Source organism: Lepisma saccharinum, chromosome 9 (assembly GCF_977018435.1).
Source record: "Lepisma saccharinum chromosome 9, izLepSacc3.1, whole genome shotgun sequence".
In the NCBI taxonomy this organism is placed as follows: domain Eukaryota; kingdom Metazoa; phylum Arthropoda; class Insecta; order Zygentoma; family Lepismatidae; genus Lepisma; species Lepisma saccharinum.
The window spans coordinates 51,426,270-51,449,428 of NC_139237.1; the positions used below are offsets into that span (position 1 = coordinate 51,426,270).

Sequence of the window (23,159 nt, forward strand, 5' to 3'; positions counted from 1 at the left end):
TTCTCTTACGAAAACCCAGAATGCAACTCTAACGGCCTCTCAAATTACTGATTAGCCGGAAATGGCTTTACCTCCATGCTATCAATTTGCAAACGATATCATGTCCCATTTCAGACTGTGAATTAAATTCTTTGTTTCGGGGTGTATTGCTGCATTCCTGTGCAAACGAGAAGCGCATATACTCCATTTTATGCTGATTGGGTAGATGATAATGAATGGATACATCAAAATAATATTTACAATCAATGTAATGACACAAAGTATAAACCGATTTCTGGAGTATTTTTTACTACCAACCTGGGGCTACTAAATGTTCAGTTGCATTCGCATAACACAAATGTTACTGAATTGAAAACCCTTACATCGATCCACATAGCAACAGGGTGAGTCAAAAGTCATTGGATATCTCTTTTATCGGAAATTGAACGGGAGATGAAATATCTATCTGAGTACCGCAACCAAAATGGTGAGGGAAGCCTACATTTCAGGATGTAAACAATACATGGCCGTCATATTGGAATACGCCATCTAACCTTCCCCCTTCCATTTGGAAACATTGGTCTGATTATAATCTCAAGGTCTAACTCTAAAACATATTCTCAATCTATGCTTCTCTCATTCTTTCTAACTTTGTATATTTTTCTCTGTTTTTCTTGTTCCCCATTGCCATTCTATCTTTCACACTTTTCTGTCTGTTCTTTCTTTCTCATTGTATGAGTTTGTCTCTTTTATATTTTCTCTCTGTTTTGGCCCATCTTTTTCTAGTCTGTCTCTCTCTCTCTCTCTTATCACTCTCTTTTTCTCTCTGACTTTCTTTTTCACACTATCCCTTTCTATTTTTCTTATTTTACTTCTCATTTTTTGGTCTCTCCCCCATTATCACATGTCTCTCTTTTTTGTCTTTCTACTTTCGTATTTTACACCTTTCTCTTTTCTCGTGTGACCTCTCTCTTTCTCTTTTGACATCTTTCTGTCTCACTCTATTCCGTTTTTTCTTTTCACTCTCTCTCTATTTTGCACACACACACACTCTCTCTCTCTCTCTCTCTCTCTTTCTCAGTATCTCTTCTTATTTCTCTCTCTCATCTCCCTCTCTTTATCATTCGTTTTCTCATTTTTCTGTTATTTTTCCTCCCACTCTATCCTTTTAATTATCTCTATTTTCTCTCAATATCTATCTGTATGTGTGTGTCTCTCTCTCCGACTCTTTCTGTTCCTCTCTCCTAGTCCTCCCCCCCCCTTCCCACATCTCACTCACTCACTTCTCTCTCGTATTAATTCGAAAAATATCCCCGCCCCTCCCACGAAGAAAAATGTCATCGACATAAAACATCATTGCTAAAAATGTCTTTCCCTTCGGTTCCAACATTGGTACCGACCATATCACGCGGACGGCATCCAAAAAAGAAACGAAAATTCCTGTTATTATTAAACAATGCTGTGTTTTATGGTTGACCAGTTAACGAGGTTTCCCAACGATCGGGGGCGATCCTCCTCTTCTTTTTTTAATTAATAAATTTTTACACTGTGTATGTCGCAAACTCCCGCATTGCCAATATTCTATTATTAACGCTCCGAAACAGCTGTTTTATGTATGCGCCATGTGTCACATGAGAATGTCATGTGCAGATTCACGTCCGGTCACGTGTTAGCGACGGGATGGGTACGTCACTTTATGGAACTGGTGTTTATCATGGGCGGCGTGATTAGCCGCTGTCAACACAAAGCAATGCACAGTTGACACTCCAGATATTCAACTTGGCTCCGATTTCAATGACGAGGCTGCGATGCAAATCAGACGGCCCGTTCGCGTTTAACAGTGACAGCGACACTGCAGTGCCGCCATAATTCATGCGTGAGTGGTTAGAGCGTCCTAATCGAAGCGTGGGTGAGGCAAGTCGAGGTTGCCGTCATGTAGTGGATAGGGTAACGTGATGCAAATCCGTTGGGAAGAGTTCTTTTCTAGGACGCTTTTATGTAGAGATGGTCTGATCGGGATTTGAACCACAGTTCAAGACCTCTGCTAGGGATCGAATCCGGGATCCCGTAATTACAAGGACTGAGGGATTAACACTATTCCATAGGGAGAAGGGTTAATTGGTACTGGACCTATGCGGAAAGTGTAATCCGAACTGCTAGATCGAACCAGAAACCCTTGGTTACAAGTAGAGAGCGTTTACCACTACGCCATTGAGGAGAAGGTCTAATCGAAACTGGAGCTACAGTTTAAAATAGAATCCGAACCACTGGGATTCAACCCCTTGGTTACAAGGTGGAATCTAACTCGGTCCCTCAGCTTTACAAGACAAAAGCGTTAGTGCTATACCGTCGTGGAGTTCACGCTGCTAAACCTTTAGATTTGGTTTCGAATCAGTGACCTTTCAACCTTACACAACGACTGCATCTAGAACCCGGAAGCCTAGATGGCACGGTCGAAAGCTAACCACATAACACGCTCGTTAAGTGAGTCGATTTTACATAAATACCTCGTAGATTTATTTATTTTAACGTGTGATCCTCCGGATTGCGAGGAGCAGAGTATAGGGTCAGAGATGAACAGTAACATATTTTTAAGTTATTTGAGGAAATGAACAGCCGAGCTCTTTTTGTGGGATCTGCTGTGGAATTTTGTGGATCAGACTGTGGAACTTAAAAGGAACTTCTTTCTCTTAAATAAGTAGCACTTCATTATCAGAATATTACCTTATTGTCGCTTTGCACCTTTCTTTGTAGTAAAATAGCTGTAACCTTTAAATTCTTAAATTCATTTCTTCACTTAGTTTCGAGCTTGATAACCAATGTTTTTATTACTTAAAAAATGTTTATTTTAATTTTAGTTCCAATTTTGTCCAATAGAAAGTAAAATTAAAGTAGTCATTCTTAGTTATTTCCGGCCAACTTCCACTTTCTCTACTTCCACTCTTTCTTGCTTTGCGAGTGATCCTTCATCGATTTCATTATCATCCATCATCAGCTCCGCGATTAGTCAAAAGCAACAGAAAACTGCAACAGAATAAAACTTACTTTAGAAAATTACCAAAGAATAAAATAAATAACATTGGAGTATTTTCATCTTATAGTACCTTTTCAAGTGCCTACTGTTTGCAGTTTTGATTCTGTTTGCTTGCCTATCTTACAAGATTTTTAGTGCCTATAAACATGCACTTTAGTTATGAGATATACCAGCTATGGTTATATGTGTAAGTGTATTCGGCTTAACAACATATATGGTTGCATTTAAAGGCCGAACACGTTGAGTGTTCTACTCGCGTCTCGTCACAGAACGTTCCGGGATCGAGTCCTTGTCTGGGCATTAGCACTCCCTTTATTTGTGACCTTCATAAGTTCCGTGATACCACAACTCGTTACCATCATCGCGGTTAGTCGAAAGAGGGAAAAAAGCGACGCAAAATGCACACTTTAGAATTACGTAGAGTCCCGATTTGAGAAAATCGGAATATATCAACCACATGCTCAGGTCCTATTTGTCTGCAACAATGAGACTCGGATACTTACAAGAGGACAGGGATTGTTACGCAAACATACAGATCTTGACAGTTGCAAATAGGTTAATTAAAGCATCCTGTTCGCAATGATCCTCGGGAGATGGCAGCACCACAAATTACTAGTTAGTCTGTCGTTAGGACGTGTATTACATCTCCCAGCGTGTAATTGGGTCTTCATATCATTACCTGATCTTCCAGATATCTGGATTTCTGTGTTAACATGTTTAACGTTGGGCTAGAACTCGCTTTAGTATAGCACCTCCGCCATATGCCCCGTTTCTCATCAAAGCAAAATAAATTGAATTTACTCATCATACTAGTTTTTTTTGTAAGTCTTTATGTTCAATATATTTCTAAATGGATTTCTGACTTTCTGTAAATAAATAATCGCTCAGGCTTAGGTTCTGCGTATCACTTTGCAAAGGTTCAGCATCATGGCCGATGAATTGTTACACAAGAGCTAATAAAATTGTATCATGGTTATCATTAGGGCTCGTATAATTATGCATTTTGCATATTGCATATGCAAATGCATATTTAGGGATTTTTAGATAAAAATACATATTTCATATGCAGATGCATATTTGTATGAAAATAAGTTGATGTGTATATTTTTGTATCCACAACCAACACCGAGCATATACTGTATTTATTTTTCTTCTCCTCGCTTCTCTTCTGTTTATCTTTTCTCTGTCTTTCTTCTATCAACAACTTCAAACAAGAATTATAGAAGACGTTAAAGAGGTCCTCGCCCAGGTTGAAGATCCTGTGTATGTACAGAAATTGGATGCAGTGTTGAAAAAGAACAGTGAGTTTGCAACAATGGTGAAAGTTTGCAAAAATTCTGCATACAAATGGACAACGTGTGGATGATCTGGAACTTGACGTGCCCGACTTTGTTGCCCTAAAATACAGTCCACTTATATCTTGCGAAGTGGAACGTGTGTTTTCTGAATATAAGACTATTCTAGCTGAAAACAGAAGGAGTTTCAAGTTCGAAAATTTGAGACATGTTATCAAATGAAATCATGATCTTGATCTGTAATGTATTTTGTTTCATTTAACGCAGATCCATATTAATTGTAAAATGTATAGCGAATGAGCATTCTGAATAATGCATATTCATTGCCTGGCATGTAATCTTTCATAGTAATATACAGCATTTATAAATTAAAGGAGTTTTTAAAGTGCATATTTAAGTGCATATTTTACACTTTTTAGTGAATATATTTGCATGCATGTTTTGCGTATTTTTAGTGCCCTAGTTATCATATCGATTGTGAAGATACATATGAAAATCCCTACTACAATTTATCTTGAATTGAAACCTTTTCAGAATATCCATTGTTCAACGAAGATGCTCCTCGTCCATTTTTATGTTGAGTCAGTGAAATAACATACGTTTGAGCCTGTTTTCATTTACATGTTGAAGTTGTTCTTAAGTCTTGGGCAGAGTTTCAAATAGGCTGTTGTCTACCTTTTTACTGTTACGCTGAGTCAGTGGAGGAACAGAGGTCTTATCTTAGCGTCATTAACTTGTTGAAGTTGTTACTTACGTTTCAGACAGAGTTTCATCAAGGTTGTTCCGAACGTCTTTTGAGTTACGCTGAGTTAATGGAGACAGAAGCTTCTTACCAGGGCTTCACTTACGTGTTGAAAGTTGTTGCTGAAGTCCCAGAGTTTCAACTAGGCTATTTCCAATCTCTTTACTGTTACGATGAGTCAGTGGTTTCATTAATATTTTGAATTTGTATCTTCATTAACATGTTGAAGTTGTTACTTAAGTCCCAGACAGAGTTTCAACTAGTTTGTTCCGAAGTTATTTCGTGTTACACTGAGCCAATGGAAGGGCCTTTTCAAATCTTAACTTACTGTACATGTTGAAACTTGTTGCATAAGTCAATATAGACAGCAGCGTCTTATCATGGGTTCATTTACGTGTTGAAAGTTGTTGCTTAAGCACCAGAGTTTCAACAAGCCTATTGCCAACCTTTTTACTGTTACGCTGAGTCAGTGGACCAAGTGAGGTCTTACGTTGGCTTTGAAGTTGTTACTAAGTCTGAGAAAGAGTTTCAACTAGGATTTTCCGAACTTCTTTTGCGTAACGTTGAGTCAATGGAGACATAAGCTTCTTATCATAGATTTATTTACATGTTGAGTTGCTGATTAACTCTCAGATAAGAGTTTTAATTTGTCGAAACTGTGTTTGCATGCAACTGATTGGAGTCACATATTATTGAAATCACTTAGATGTAAAATATTTAAGTTACAACAAATAACTGGATAACAGCTAATTATCACAATTGAGCACCTTAGCTTGGTTCTTCGAAACGAAGAAGCCGGCCTTCGTGGCGGAGTGGTTAGCACATCGCGCTATGACGCCAAGGGTCCAGGATTCGAATCCTCGCCTGGGCATGGATATTTGTGAGTGTCCATTCATCAATTTCATCACTCATCCCCATCTTAGCAAATTAGCCAGAGGTGGCACAAAGAAGTATACGTCACACGTTCAAATATCGTAGCATGTGTCATGCCGCATGCCACTTTGGTGTGAAAAGAGTCCTCATTTCCTGTAAATGTCGTACTTTACGAGAAATAATATGGCGTTTCGTTGGCAGGAACAACTAGCAAAGTCCACTTGGGGGAAGGGTGACCAAGGCTACAATTAGGCTCACTTAAGGCCCTGTATGTAAGCTGTCTTCACTTGGAGCGTGCGAGTTGAAGCCCAAAGGCCAAGGCAGACAATGCTTCTTGGTTTCTGTAATGGCCAGTGCCTCCACTATCCCCACAGTATCAGATTGACAACATAATAGCCAGCTCTTGGTTTATCTTCTCCATCATTATGGATGTTCCTAAATTAGCTCTAAGGGAGACGAAGAAGAAAAACGCAGATAAAGGAAGATAAATAGCTAACGTGATGCCGAATGGCAAGTGACCCCTGGTAGCGGCCGGCCTAATGAACATAGAAATGTATAAATAAATCCCTGTCGGGTTCTGGAGGGTGGGAGGGGGGGTCGGTTACTGCGATGTGGGCTTTAATCATTTCCATGGCTTTTTCGTGGCTGTTAATCACGGCTGGTTGGTTATCAAGATTGGATGAGGAGTTCCAGAGGTTACGTCTTCGAGGACGTTACAAAATCACTTACCGGTAATTTTTGTGAAAATAAAAGTTGGAGCTCTGATTAAGCCAGCACTGAAATACCTCATCAGAAGCTGATGGCTTAAAATTACCTATAAAATTACCTATCTTTTATAAATGACCTATCAAGTCACCTCAGATATTAAAATTAAAGCTTCATTTTTTTCCCTTGGAAATACTTGAATAATTCGGAATCCATGGATATTTGCTGAATATTTTAACTTTTTGGAATATTTGCAATGTCTGTCATTGTCTATGAGTTGGCACCAATATTATGCTCTCTCTCTCTCTCTCTCTCTCTCTCTCTCTCTATCTATCTCTATCTCTCTATCTATCTATCTAGCTAGCTATCTAGCTATCTCTCTCACTCGCTCTGCACTTTAGCTGAGTCAAAGATGAGTTTTCCATTGTATGTACAGCCATAGACACTTCTGGGTTGCAACTCACCCATTTGAAAATCAATGTGATCCTTACAACTCGTTACCGACTGAGCCACCGCGGCCGCGTCTGACTACCATGCTAAAGGTCCCGGGTTCGATCCCCGGCCCGTTCAAATCCGGGAACTTTTCTAACGGTGGAAGCGGCCCCGGCGCCTACCCAGCGTCGAATAACATGGGTACCTGGGGGAAACCCTGGGGGGTAAAGGCAGTCAGGGGCGTGATGCTGATCACATCATCCCCACTCACGACTGGATCAAGAAAGTGTGGGGCGTTACCCCCACACCCCCTATACGCCTTCATGGCGTGGTGCTAAGCACAGGGGAACACTTTACCTTTTTTACCTTTTTACCTTACAACTCAGAACTGTCCGTGACTGTACAATCCCAGAGGGTGTAGATATGAATAAAATGGGCTAAACGATAGCAACGGTTTAAAATTCATTTTAAAAAACTTCCAAAAAATTATAATAAAACTGAAAAATATCAGTCAAAAACCGCCAGTATATGAAACAAATCAAACTAAAACAATCCTTTGCGCTTCTAAATCAACGCAAACTAATTATAATTATGCTTACCATTGTCTTCAAGCACCCGCACCCAAAATGACATCATCAATTTTTGAGTTCTGGTCAGCAATAATATTCACGAGTTCATTATAAGCAGATATCAACATTTCGAAGTATTCTTCCAATTGTTGCACTGATCTGTGCTGATTTCTGTAGCGATAAGTTAGCGAAGATTTTCAGAAATTTCTTTCAAGATCACTTTAGGCAAAAGTAAATCATTCGTGAGATGGAATAAAGTTCGGAGTGCAAGAAGCACCACTGAAATAAAGATCCCGAACGTGAAACTTCACCAAATACAGGGCATCCTGTACCAAGCTGAGTGCCAAAACAAGTGGTTTTGGGTAGAATTCCGGCTTAAGACTGAGTTTTCCATTTTGAGTATACGTCTCTACGCATCGAACAGACAGGGTGGTTCGAAAGTTCTCTAACCCAGTTTTTCAAACATAATTCCTATAAAATTACGAAACTCCTATGAGGTGCAAGCAACATCACAGAGGTCACTTGAGAAAACTGTTTTCCGCAAAATAAGGTTCAAACAAGGAAGGCTGAATGAAATTCTATTTTTTTGGACAGACACTTCACATTTCCCACTTACGAACGCAGTCATCTGAACACACGTGATGGGTTAGTTCCCCAAGATCACGCACATATGCCACACTAAACAATTCATACGGATCTCTTCTATTTTTACGGCAAATATACTTATAAAACAAGTTAGGTGATTTTGAATCACCTGTAATACCATCAAATTATCATTCTCATGGCTGTTCGCAGGATTTTACTCCCAAAAGTGCGGGGGGCAATAGGTCCTGCCCCTTTTCATGACGCCCGTGGCTGTGATAAACATTCACAGAAATAAAGAGGAATAAATTAACTTCAAAAATATAAAAATATTCTAAAGTTAGCCACTGAAATTTCTCACCCTTGGTACTGGTTATAATGTCAATATCATCTTTAGTGCTCATATTCTTGAAGAAACAAGCATATCCCCGACAGCCTACTGGAAATGTTGTCTAGAACTTGTTTCCCCATTAAACCAAGCTTTAAACTGAATGACTAACCTCGAACTTATCTTTGCTTAACGTAGATTTAACAAAAGCTTTCGATCTTAAAATTTATAGCTATGTGGAAAATTTTGCTACTTTTTATTCAAAGAAACAAAACACTAAGGGGTCACTGCCTTCAGAAAGTTCTAATAATTGTACCGTACTGACACGGCGCTTGAATGAGAGCACTTACGTTTACTAGAGTGCCCTAAAAGCATGCACGGTTAAACATGAAAGTTAACATAAACAAACGCAAAACCAACAATTGCAAGCATTGCTGCTGAATCGGATACACTATGCATGACCTAACCGTTTACTCGCTCAGTGCCTGGCTGCCCAATTAGATGCCTTTGCGCCCGGTGAGTAATGGGGGTAGGAATGCAAGCAACCGTATGCCAACACTCATTTGCATTATCGCCCAGGGTTCGTTAGTGAAGACAAATTTACAAAAGTCATGCATGAAGAAGGGCGGGACCAGCTTTCGACAAGTATAAAGCGGACCCATTCTTCTCAATGTCTGCAGCTGCCAAAGATGACGGACAGAGGAAGAGTTGGTGATCAAGTTTATGCATGTTAAAAAGTATATTTTACTAATTTAGGTAGTAGTATTGCTTGAATTAAGAAATATATGCTTGACTTTGCCGTGCACAGACCCATTAGATTACTCTCTCGATAGCACATTCGATTTGGGATCTAGTGAATGAGACTGTAAAATGCAAACTGCAGGAAGTTTCACTTTCTTGACTAAAGATGGCAGCACAGATACTTAAACAGGAAAGGAAGCTCTATTGGATCTCAAATCTAAATAAAAGCAAGTGACAACGGAACTAATTATGAAAATAGTATTTACATTAAAAATATCAGTGTTGTTCTACATTAACTAATTTGACAAGTGTCAGATTGCCAACAATCCCAGTTCTCATAACGTTCTTTCTCGTCCTAATTATGATATCTTTCAAGTCTTATCAAGTCGTACAATTCCATTTTCTCGCCTTTTCCCCTTCCTGACTCATGACTACAACGCCTTGACCATGACTATACCAGAGAGCATACGACTCTATTAGATATTTCTTTCTCTTTTAATTCAGACCACTTCGCTGCCATATAGTGATATGTCTCGGCTTAAAACTAATTGCATGCAGGAGGTCGTAATCAGAGGTTTGGTCTAAAGACTAAGTGTGCTGGATGCAGCGGGTCTGTGGGCTTTCTCTATCCTAGAAGCTATCAGGTTTTCCCGGATTCTAGTCCCTTCACTGTCTTACTTGTATCGACCCTGATGAGTGCGAGCCAAACGCCGTATTAACTATTGCCTTAGGACGCTACAGTCCGACCACGGAAGACGAGAATAACTCAAGTGAACGAATCTAATCGCAAGGGGGAGTAGGCTTGAGACCAATATTTCGTTTCTATGCTTATAGCTCCTTGTTATCGCTCGCTTCTTCACTAAAGCGACGTAACTACATTTGAAATTTAAATTTTCAGTCAGGACTGGACGATTTTCACTGAAACTGATGTCCTTGTTTCTTCCACTTACAGCCGTCTCCCCTATTTTGCCAGTGGACTCGTCCCTTTTGCGCACGCGCACTTTCATCGATGGTCCCGACTAACGCAGGCGGACAGTAATTGTTCAGGAACTTGAAAGAAATATTTTCTATTCGTTTCCCTTTTCTGGAGCCCAGGAAAGGAAGTGTTGAATGCTATTCTCCCTAAATAAGATAGATTCACTAAGCAACGCGTTGATGTAAACAAACTTTCTTAATTTTATCCATGACTGGGTAGCCCACAGGAGAATGAGATAGATGGAGTCGAGTAATATGGCGGTGTAACAAAAGCGAATCGCTCTGAGCAACGAAGAACGCTGTTGAATGGGTAAATGCTGTCTTACAAGGCACACTCATAAAATAAAACAAGTTTATTTTATAGGCCAACGTTAAATATATAGAGTATTGCCAATATCCATGCACTCACCTAAAAAAGAAGTACAAGTGCCTCCCCGATGGAATAGTGGCAATGTTGTCGCCTCCGCCTTGTAATCAAGAGGTCCCGAGTTCAATAACCTATGCAGGCACATGGTGGTTAGGATCCGCATTTAAAATGTAGAACCGGCACCGATTAGCCTATCTGTGCATAAAGTGGACTCAAAGTAAAAATAAAAAACTCAAAGACTTTGACCTTAATATTAGGCTTCATCTATAATGAAAAGAAATAATAATTTCGATAATAAAATTGAAACCTAAGGAACATAACTATAATACACTGTCTTATTTCAAACTTATTAATGTGACTTTAATACTAATTTTAATGTATTCCTGTTATATTCTTTCGAAATTGCCTTTCCCACAAATATATTTTGGTATTACAGCTGTTATTATTTATATACATTGTATTACATACATATGAATTACACATGTTGCTTCTAGAATCTCAAATCTCTCTATAGAACATTGTGAAAATATAACTAAAACATAACTCCAGGTTTGGTCATATCCCTCAATGCTTGTTAGTGACCAACAATTAACTCTCCTGTAGGCACCCACCTTGTGAAGTAGACAATTTTGTCTGCTTTAGCATTCTCGTGTTAACAATATCGAAAATCGTCCTTGACCTGGTAAATCTGGCAAGGAGAAGAATGAAGAAAAGTGTGACGATAGAGAACTTTCCACTTTCTCCTCTCAGCCAACTTTTTTTTTTTAACGCTATGATATTTTCTCCATTGTGGCGCAGAGCGAGTAAAGAAAAATAAAAGAGACAAAACAAACAGAGTGGGAGCAAACATAAGAGGCGTGGCCGGTGAAATTTTGGTCGTTCAATTTGTCATAAATCCTATGATGGTTGCCAGACACTTCGCTTAACCCCCTTCCTCCCACTCAACCCGTTGACAATTCGACACGCTTTACGGCTACAGAAGACAAGGAGCGGAATTACGGGGTCTTCAAAACAAGAAATTTTGGTCGTGAGAAAAACTGAGTTGTGTCTATGTGTGGTTTGTGAAGAATTTGAGTCTACTAAAGGGGTAATCACCCCAGAGACGTCTAAAGTATTAACTATACTCTGTCCATGGAATCTCTGGAGCGAGAGAACGAGAGAAAGTCTCTGCTCAAGTAGTTACTCGAGAGGGTTTGACCTATGAACGCGTGCGAGGGAACGGGATTGCGTGGAAGTGAAAAAGCGACTGCAGCTAGAGTCCGAGTGCATTCGGAACATCTCCAGCTGACTGCGCGAGTCTAGCCAGCGAGCCTACGAGCAGTGTACAGCGTGAGCAATAGAGTTGGCTATAGGCGCAGAGTAGAGATGACGTCAGAGGTTTACTTCTTGATTAGAGGCGTCGGGAGATATGACTCGCTCCCAAGGTGTAAGCGCAGAACGGCCAGAGCTGTTACTGAAATAATCTCACTCTACCAGTCGATTGCAGTGACAAGTACTGCTCGTCACTCGCTTTCCCCCCTTCTCTACCGTTATGTGCAGCCTTGTTCCAGAGATTCCCGGGATCCACAACGCGCGATTAAGACTTTTAGCATTTTAGCTCTATGATGTTTTCGGATTCGGGTATTAAAGAGGAAATACATAAGTTTTAAATGGAATCCACTATTTATCGCGAAGCATATTAATATAATAACTAGGCCCCGGATTTACAGAAAATAACATACTTTTCTTTTGATGTAGCTATGCAAAAGTGAAAAATGTTTGCGAATTACAATGTTAGGAATGATAAAATGAGTTTTACGTTACATCTCTTGAAGTAAATTGCATATTTTCCATTTAGAGTAGAGTCACTCGGGGGAATACGCCCAACTTTTTTTTTTCGGTTTATAGCTTCGCTAAATGAAGGAGTGTCGCAATAAAAGCTACATGTCCTGTTATTGTTAACTATACGTTTTATTACTGTAAGTCATATAGCAAAAGAACAAGAGAGAGATAAACAGTTGAATGTCAATTTGGGCAAATCACCCCGTGTTCAGGGTAAAATGCCCACCCATTAGGGGTAAAATGCCCAATACAAGAAACAATTGTTGTAATACTTGACATGACATGTTTAAAGGAAAATAATACACAACATTAACTGGAAGATTATTAACGTTTGTTTCGTAAACAGAACATTATTTGTACAGACAAGCATAGCGTTTCTAACAACATTTATTTTGAATTTACCATAGCCTCTTTTACTGTTTACATTTGTGAGAAAATGCATTGCACTTTGGACACATGGACGTGAATTTGGTACATATTTCATGCATCCACACACTACAACGAATACACTGGATCCAGTCACATTGTGGTCTTTTCTTAACATAGTAATGCCCATGGGCATATTGTACTTAATTTCTGTGGGCATATCACCCCACAGCTACAAGCAGAAAATTGAATCACTGAGTTGGCAACTCTGAGCATCATGCGGCAGTTTCACTCTGCAGATATGTTTCTCCGACTCTTGATCTTTACACCAATTATAATTCAGTTTCTTTCTCTCTTGGGAATATTATTGCACACTGTTAGTACAGTAACGTCCAAAAACGTACCTCAAAAATTGTCTTCCTACCTCATGAAATTAACTTTGAATGGCTTCAGATTCTTCTCACAAGCTCCAAACCTGCTGCCTCGTCTCACCACTGAGGGCGCTTTCAAACAAGAGTCGCAGAGTTGCCATAACATTAACGTTGCGCGAGATACGGGGGGGGGGGGCATTTAACCCCGATGGGCATATTCCCTCGAGTGACTGCATATTTTTTTTTTTTATAAAATGCTGTATTTGCGCCATTCCTCTAATTTTCATTTATGAAAGCAAAATTTTCAAATATTTCATTAATATGTTACCGTTTTTAGCCTACAATAAGAAATATTTATTGCTTGGTGTCATGTTCAAACAGTGGGGCCGATTATATTCTAAATGCGGCCATTATATTGTTATGAGGAAAGTGGAATACAACCATCCCTGCCAGATACAGTTGTACCTACCGGAGTATATATCTGTAAAAGTGGCGCCACGTGTGGGGTGATGGTGGGCTTAACCCTTCCAAATAGAGAAAGAAAGAGGCAGGGAGAAAGATTAAAACGAAATGATAGAGAAAAAATAAATAACAGGGATAGGATACAAAGGGAGACTAAAGGATAGAGGAAGAGAAAGTAAATACAGAAACGTGAAAAGGGGAGAATAAGAAATCTAGAAACCTGGAATGAAAGAGTGTAAAGAACGAGACTGTAAGAAAGATGGAAACAAAACGAGATAAAGAAAGAGAGAAAGGTGAAAAGAGATTACATTCTCTGGCAACGCTAATGGAAAACCCCCTTTTTTCATCCATTAATTGACATCCTGATTATTCACCAAGACGTCGAAAACTATAGTACAAATAGAGTACAAATAATAATCAATTACAGTGTAAACAGTGATTTATGCGGCTATTAACTTAAGACGATTATGCAACTTCAGTAAACCCTACACTAGGCGTCTTCTCGACTGGTGCGGCTCGCATCGTTTACTCTCGTGCCTCCTGAAGCCGAACGCTGCTCGCGAGAGAAACAAATGAGTGTAAGATGCACCTCGTGTTGCCAGACCTACTATCACGCATAGTTTCTACAGAGACAAGGTCAAGAATTAACAAAAAAGGAACTTATTTAAACCCAAAAACAATTAGTGATAAATTAGATAATTGCAGAGTTCTCAACTATTTGGAACTTGCAATGTGGGAACTGCAAAATCGAAGTTGACCCACGTGGAACAGTATAAATCAGTTCATTGTCTTCCTCGGTGTATTACGCTTAAAGTGAAGTAACTATACGAGCATCGGACAGAGAGTTTAGTGTATGCAGCAGTGTCAGACGACGCATATCGCAGATAATAACCTTCCCTCGTTTGGTGGTCAGAAGTTGGGTTAGCACTGCGAAAGCCAGACTTCAGAAATGTACTGAGTGGCATTCTGGATCGGTATGCTCCCCAAAGCACCAAAGAGGGAGAGTCGGGGGTTTCACAATGGTCCCGAGAAACTACAACGTCTCCCACCTCGGGAATGCGGGAGTAGAGGACGATTTCTGGAATGCAAGCTTCTGTTGGCCGTTTCCGCCGCGGGGGCAAGGGGTTTGGTGGGCGGGAGGGCTAGGCATTGAGAGTTTAGAGGGTGGAATACCAGTAACAGCGAGACCCTCCATACAAGAGGAAATGTAGCATTTGTGCTTTTGGTGGCTCGGAAAGGATAAATGACTTGAACTCCAACAAGAATGATGATCCTGGGGACATTACGCATTGTGTAACGACACGACAGTTCAGCAGTTACAGCCGGTCATTACGTGACACAGTACTCGACTCAATGATAACGTAAACGTCAGCAATATGTCTGATTATTTTTCTCAACAATACAAAGTGGTGACAAAGTGAAATTTATTGGTAATACTTGGCACAATTTTTGTGTCCAGGTGCATACACTTGTCACACTTAGAACAGTCCAGGAACAGACCGTATAAAAACACCTATTAATAAGAGCGACTAAGACTGGCCAGATTACGTAGAGAATAACGTTCCGTCTTCTCTGGACTGTGCTTACAATTCAACCACTAAAATACAGGGTGATTCATACTTCCCTCCGCATTTTTGAACCTTTATAAATACAAGAACTATAACACATACAGCAAAAAGTGCATATCAGTACACAAAGAATACAAGTTTACACTCGTAATAGGCCCCATCAAGTAATTCTATATTTAGCCGCTAGGTGGCAGTATAACGTAGTATAACGCAAACATTGCTTGCACTGGTGAGCACAAAGCGTTCTGCGTGTTGGAATTCACTAAATGTCGGCTGGTTGTGACAGTACAACGAGATTTCGTATGAATATCGAACAGAAGCACCTACAGACAACACAATTCGTGCGTGGTACAAGACGTTTAAGGAGACTGGTTACCTGTGCGTAGCAAAACGATATGTTGGGACGTGTGTGGCAGGAACTTGACTGCCGTGTTATATTGGAGAGATTCTTTATGCACTAATATGCACCTTTTCGCTGTATGTATTATAGCTCTTGCATTATAGACGTTCGAAACCCAGGAGGGAATTATGAATCACCCTGTCTTGTTAACACACTGTTGAAATCCCTTACCCACCGACTCCATGGAGATCCCTCTTTACAAGGATTGGAAACATTGATGTCTTAAGCGGAGTGCATTTGTCTTTTCATGCTTCCATAAGGATGTGCAGAATATAAAAACTGTCTCTTTATTTCTGTTCAGAAGTATATCCAAAAATTTTACTTTTGCAGTGCGAATTTTTCAGGCATAGAGCGAGGTCGACTGATTATTTATAGTTTAAGACAGGGTAAAGCTGAGCTCATACAAATCGATCTTCGAGATGGGAATGATATCGAGAAAACATTAAGAACGATACAGACTGCAGCATGTGTCGTCTCGTTAACACTAAACATGGTTCCTTTATTCATGGCTCTTATGTATAGCCAACATGCTTAGCAACAATATTTAATGTATACAACGTAATAATAATTCACTTATTTTCACACCTTGCAAACAACTTTTGCTAACTGTTATCTTATATAAAATGACAAGCAAATAAGAGAACACCCGAGATAAAGTCAATTGAATTAAATATATTCAGGGAATTAACTGAGATGTGTATGCATCACAACGGGAACGAGTACATCCTGTAGAAATTTACTGAAAAATCACACCAAAAACTCAAAAACACACTGTTTTATTTTAAAATTCATCTTAACTCTAAATTAATTCAAATCAGATGTTAAATTTTGGCAAATAAGCTTTTACTGAAGCACATAAAATCTACTGGATTATTTTTGATGTTAATGAAACTAAAGCTCACAAAATAAGCATGTTATAATATGTTAGTAATAAAGTGTAGTGACAATGTATTCACCAGAACTAGATGGCACTGCTGGTAAAGAGGCTCCAGGGAGCAATATAATGGTAAGGTATCTTCCATCTTCCACGAATAATCAGGTGCAGCAACCGAACAGCTGATGTTCCATGTGATTACTTACCTAAAAGTAGAAAAGAAATAAATTAGGACTCCAAATGAATTCATTTCTGAATTTCAGTGTACATAAACATAATATAAATCTACCCCACATGTAAGATATAGACCGAAGCAAGGGCTGATAGCAATTGCGTGAACTGTTACTAAACCAGAATTCACAAAATTAAGCAGAAATGCGATGTGCCACATTATAAAAAGTGTAAAGCGAACGAGGAACAATATCGCTTCTTTCCGTGCACGATATGGCAACGTTCGCCATGCAGCGTTGCCTAGTTGAAACATCAGAGAGTGAGCGAGGACCAGGAATCACCGATTCCATCATACGATGTGGCAACGTTCACCATGCAATGTTGCCAAGTCGAAATTTTAACCTTCTCTACAAAGGGAAGGCGAGCATGGGCCAGGAATTGCTCTTTCTGCACAAGATGTGGTAACGTTCATCATGCAGTGTTGCCTACTTAAAGAGTTTACTCTGCATGAAAAGGCATTTGTGCCTTAGCCATCCCGATTTTGTCCAACAAATGTCACCGTTATTTTTTTTTGTCATAATTATTACAAGAACGAATTTCAGATGGTGGATTAACCAAACTTTAGGGCAAATTCAGTTGTGAGCACGTGCGCCAACACAGCAAATTCTGTCAGTCGTCTAATATCATGTCTCTGAGTGTATATGTCGTTCCTGTCGTTGATACAAAGCGAAGGCTACATCTGAGCTATTAATGAGTTAGTTGCCGCTAATTACAATCTGAATATTAGATACGCATACACACATGTTGACTCCAATGACACATTCACGTGTATTAACTGCATGTGATGCAACTTTTGATGTGTCGAAATACACACACAAATGCGTTAAAGGACACTTTAATCAGCTGATGTTCCGAGTGATGCACTGAAAATGCATCAATTAGGAAGATCAGACAAGATAATTTCAAAGATAACAAAATTATACACTTAGTTGTGTCATTAATAGTGAAATTGTGTTATCTTTGAAATGATCATGTCTGATCTTCCTAATTGATGCATTTTCAGTGCATCACAATGACCACCAGCTGATAAAAGTGCCCTTTAATGCATTTCTGTGTGTATTTCGACACATTAAAAGTTGCATCATATGCCGTTTATACACGTGGATGTGTCGTTTGAATGAAAATATATGTGTCAATGGATACGGTTTGTATTGTGTGTGTATCGTTGCACCAAAGTAAAAAACACGAATATGCCAAATCTAACTTTCAGATAAGAAAAATATTAAATTTCCTGGGAAAATACATTAAAAAGTAGTCTTACTGCACGTAGGTGAAAAGTAAAAATATGTACAATCATGGTTTTTGGTATTGGTGTGACGATGTGTGTTTTTGGTGTGTCAGTGAAAGTAATAAATTGAAAGCCGAGCACGTTTAGGCGTCACCGTGTTGGATTCCTGGCCTCGGTATGAGTGTTTCTTTGAGAGTGTTCCTTCTGCAACTGCATCCAGTGACTAGTCATCTTCATTGTCAGGAATAGCCAAAGTGGGAGAAATACACCGTTAATTGAAGATAGTACAAATAAAATCAGAAATTAGCATTTACTGTTTATATGTGGTGCTTTTTCTTTCTATTTGGAATATTTTACGACGCTTTTCAACCTCTTTGAGTTCATCGCGGTTATGAGAATAAATGACGAAGTATGTATGATGGCACAGCATAATGACACACTGGTGTCTTACCCAGGGTTTGAACTTGTAACCTCTGGCTTCATAGCACATTACGCTTACCACAATCTACGGTGATGCGTCGTGGAAAGCAAAACGAAATTTATCACTCATTTTCAACGAAAATTTCCATTCGCGGTTATGAGAATAAATGACGAAGTATGTATGATGGCACAGCATAATGACACACTGGTGTCTTACCCAGGGTTTGAACTTGTAACCTCTGGCTTCATAGCACATTACGCTTACCACAATCTACGGTGATGCGTCGTGGAAAGCAAAACGAAATTTATCACTCATTTTCAACGAAAATTTCCATTCCCTTTGTTTCTTCTTTTCTTGTATCTGGAGAAGTTATTTTTTTAAAAAAGAAACATTGAAATAAGTTTTCCTACTCATTTTGAGAAATTAGTAGCGGCAGGGGAACAGTAACTTCGTATTAAGTTGGTCACTGTATTACAACGAGCGGCCATTTTTCTGCATCATCATGAATCACAGCTACACGCATGGAAATTCTAAACATCAACGTTTCCTAATTGCTTCACAAAAATCCCGACATGGGACTCGGAGCGAAAGCATTTTCACCTTTTTTATCCTCCGGTTACGTTTATTAAAAACGTATTTTCTCTAACTGACACACAGTTCCTGCTGTATGCGGCAACAGAAGCAACGCGAGTGCATGGCGGGCGGGTATGGTCGCCAGGGGAAAACGCTTTCACCAGCGGCAGAACTCCGATTCGGGGTGGAATGCGCATTCCTAGTTCCCAAAGCAAGCTTTTTGCCTTTTAATTAGCGTAATGGAATTGTCCCTCGAAAGAGGGAAGTAGTGTGCACACAGCCATGTCCCATGAGGTAACACGCACCGGCTGCAGCCAACAGGGTGCCCGCAAAGTACCCTTCTTCCTGCTGTTAAAATAGCAATGTAGAGAGACACCCCGTCGAGGATTACCTTATATTATGTGAAATGTGTAGGGGGGAGGTGCGTAACGTTTTTGTTGTTCGCTCAATGTACAGAGGTTGGAGCTATGTTTGTTTTATTTTTAACAACTGAACGCGCAATATGTAATGAGAAACTTACCTTACGTTGTTCTATATTGTAATTAACTAGTACATGATAGGCGTTTATTAATTTCTAAGTAACCAATAGGTATCGGTCCGCTCAAATACAGATTTTGTATTTATCCGAACAGATAAACGGAAAAGGCAATAAATAATATTACGATGCATTAATTTGAAAATTTATAGTCTTGTGCCTCGGAAAATTACAAATTTTTGGCCTTATTTGTTTCGGAAATCTAAAGGCTTAAAGATTTATCTCTCTATCTATCTATTTATATACACATATATGGGTGGTGTGTGTGTGTGTGTACGTACGTATGTATGGCTCCCCGTAATCAAGGGGTTCCGGGTTGGATTTACACGTATTCTACTTTTACCTGTAAACTGTAGGTCCAGTACCTAATCAGTGTATATACTGAACTTATACAAAACTTGATTCCTACTTAACAAACTTTATCTACAGCCTTGGATTTTTTGAAAGATATGGTTTATTTCACATCGCATTTCTCCTACTTTTGGCTATCGCGAAGATGAGGTTGAGTAATGATATTATGAAATTGATGAAGGGACACACAAAGATTATCCATGTCCAGACCGGGATTCGAACACGAGACCTATGTACTAACCACTCCGCCACGGCACCTCTGAAGGATATAAGAAATGACCCTGTCAGCCTGTCTTCCACGTAGAACGCCCTCGACAGCATTTTGAACACTAACGAGGCTCTGGCGACTGAACTCACTGCCATTATAATTGGTACTTATGTACTGTCCTTGTGTGTTCATGATTCTCATTTCATCATTCATCCTCATCTTCACGATTAGCCAAAAGTAGCAGAGAAGAGAAGTAAAATAAACCAATTGATATATATCTACACATGTGCATGTGTGTGTGCGCACGTATCACACACTCCTGTTCTCATATTCATTCTCTTTCTTCATATCCGCTTCCTTCTAACTTTGCTTAAGTCATTGTTTACACATATCTTTCCATCTAGGTCTGTGCCTGTTTCTGTACGATTGTGTCTTCCTATTTGTGTGCTCATGTGCACGCATCCTTTTAACTTCTTCCTGAATTCCTCTCTCCACGCTAAGCCGAAGGAGGGGGAAAGCAATACTCCCCCTTTCCTTTAAGAAGCCCCGCAAGAGTCATGGGACAATCTGCCCTAATTGCAATCCTGGATTTGTTCACCCTGTCGGGCTTCTCAACTTCGTCCAGGAAATCAAACAAATTAAGTGTTTTCGGAGGCAAAAACACTCAATCGAAAACGAATATTGACCGGTTTTATTTTCAAATTAAAAAAAAAAACAGAATTGGCATGTTAATGTAGTAATACAGGTCGGCTGTTTGGAATAGAATTTCCGAGATGTGACAGAAACGGATAAATACTATGATAGGTCAATTTGATATTTTCATTAAAGTGTACCTTCGTACTTTCATAACCTGAGAATCAAACGATGCCGCTGTATTTATGGCTCATAAACTCAACAAGCTTGAATGCTATCAAGAATGTGTTTGCATGTGAACGCCACGTCATCAATTGCCATGGGTGTTATTTGTGAGTGTTTCTTTATCAATTTCATCCTATCATCACCCATCCTCATCGTCGCAAATTGCCAAAGTGGCAGAAAAGCATCACAAAATAATAATAATACAAAATGTTCTAAGGGTTAAGGGATTTATATTCAAAAAGCTGTGTTTTGAAATGAGATATGTCTATGTTTAAAATCGTGTGACATCATGTTGACAGGTCATAGTAAAATAGAATTACTTTACGAAAAGCAGAGAGAGAGAGAGATAGAGAGAGAGAGAGAGAGAGGAAAAGGTACAGAAATATACAGAAATAAATTCACGAGTGTGAGAGAAATAAAAATAGAAATTAGAGAGAGAGAGAGAGTTAGAAATAATAGAAACAAGAGAGAAAGAGGAATAAACAGATCGAGAGAGAAGGAAAGAAAGGAGTACGAGATAGCAAAATGAGAAAAAAATAGTAATAGAAAAACTAGAAATGAAGGTACGAAAGAATAAATAGATACGACGACCGCCCTTTGACCCTCCTGCGGTGGCACCAATGGAAATTCATGAAACCATACTGAAGCGAGTGCAGACCAAAGCATAAAACCCAGAAGTGAAGCTGAGTAAAAAAAATCGTGGTCCTTTCACCCCTATAAACACTGCCCCACTTTCAACCCACGGCTTAAACTTCCCACCCCCTCCACGCTCCCCCTTCACCCCCTCTCTCCGACTCCCAACCCTGGCGCACTCGGAACCAGCAGCATTACTCAATTTGCATTAAGGACAATTCAACCTCATTAAAATAACACAATGGTTCGGAAATTACCGGTACGTTGCGCGGCCTCCCTCGGCGCGAGGAACTCTGGGACTCGAACGACAGTGACGTAGGTGGTGCGGACGAATGGTCGAAAGACAGAACCGACAACGGGGAACACATTCGTTCACAAGAGGGAAATTCAGCATGTAAAGACCTTTTAATAAACCTCATTGTAGGGCCAATGTCAGAAAAGTGCATTCTTTGACGTATGCAACCAGGATTACACAGCACTAGACCACATTGCAGACCACATAAGGATAGTTGCATGGAGGTTTAACGGTGACGGGAAAGTGTGACAATCTTTTTCGTGCAAAGTACTGTAACTGGATATTTAACGTGCCTCTTCTATTCTTTTTTGTAACGTTAATCGCAAAGAGACAATTTTATAAATAGTAAGATTATGAAGCACTGTAGCAGCATACTCAAGAAATAGGTACACTACACCAGATGTTTCGAAGCTATTTTGTTTCACGGTGCTCTTAGTGTTTCAACATTTCTCGGCGGTGCCCAAGTCAGAATTTAGGCCTATCTAACACTTGCAACGGTCAGTTAATGTGGTTACGCAACTTACCTTAAGTTAAAAAATAAACACATACTTGAAATTCAGATACATTTTATATGTAAAAAAAGTACTAAATAACCACATATTTAGAACAATTATATCATTGACTAACAAGTAAGTGTTATTTCAGTGAAAACATTTCACAAAAAACACAGTACGCAAAAGTTGCCTCTTGGCTCTAACGTCCTAAGAATAAAAAAATTAAAAAAATAGGAATTTTATTGAATTTCTCACCGTGCCTCATCGGGCTTGAAGTTTCACTTTTTTTAAAATTATATGATTGAAATTGGACATGCCCGATTTGAAATTCAACATATGTAATTAAATTCTCAATGGAATATGAATAAATTAGCTTTGGTATGATCTATATAATGAAATAAATCAGCAAAAAAATGAGTATGTGTTCAGTAGTGTTCAGAAAGTGGAGGGGGATATGGAGTTGAAATCTGAAATGCATGCAGTTTCGATATCGAAGATTCTGAATTAAGCAGTGTTTCAGTGTGTGGTCCTGGTAACTGTGGTTACAGCTGATTCATGTTCACACAAGAAGCCACGCAAATACAGGTTACGAGTTCGGAACTCCTTGTGTCGCCAATTCCAGGACTTTACCATCATATGGTGATGTGATGAGATGCTGTAAGTTTACTCGTCTAGAAATTGAAGTGGGTGGGAGGGGAGGAAATAAACAGCAAATAGATTCATTTGTGAAAAGTGGCACAAATGTTGAATGAAGTGTGGTTGCATTCTAAACTTCCCACAATGTCCTTATATAGGTTTTTTGGTATGATTGAATAACATCACAAAAGTGTACGGGCTACTTGGAGAAA

The 23,159-nt window shown here is 39.4% G+C and overlaps 1 protein-coding gene across 1 annotated transcript in view; it reads right to left on the reverse strand.

The window, feature by feature from the left end:
* Positions 1 to 16,635: 16,635 nt before the first annotated feature.
* The window catches only part of LOC145992425 (CUGBP Elav-like family member 6), a 773,411-nt gene continuing 766,887 nt past the window's right edge, over positions 16,636 to 23,159 (reverse strand). Inside the window, exon 5 of the mRNA XM_083128809.1 lies at positions 16,636 to 16,690. Within this exon, the coding sequence (XP_082984935.1) occupies positions 16,687 to 16,690 (4 nt within the window). The 3' untranslated portion in view covers positions 16,636 to 16,686. The remainder of the gene's footprint in view (positions 16,691 to 23,159) is intronic.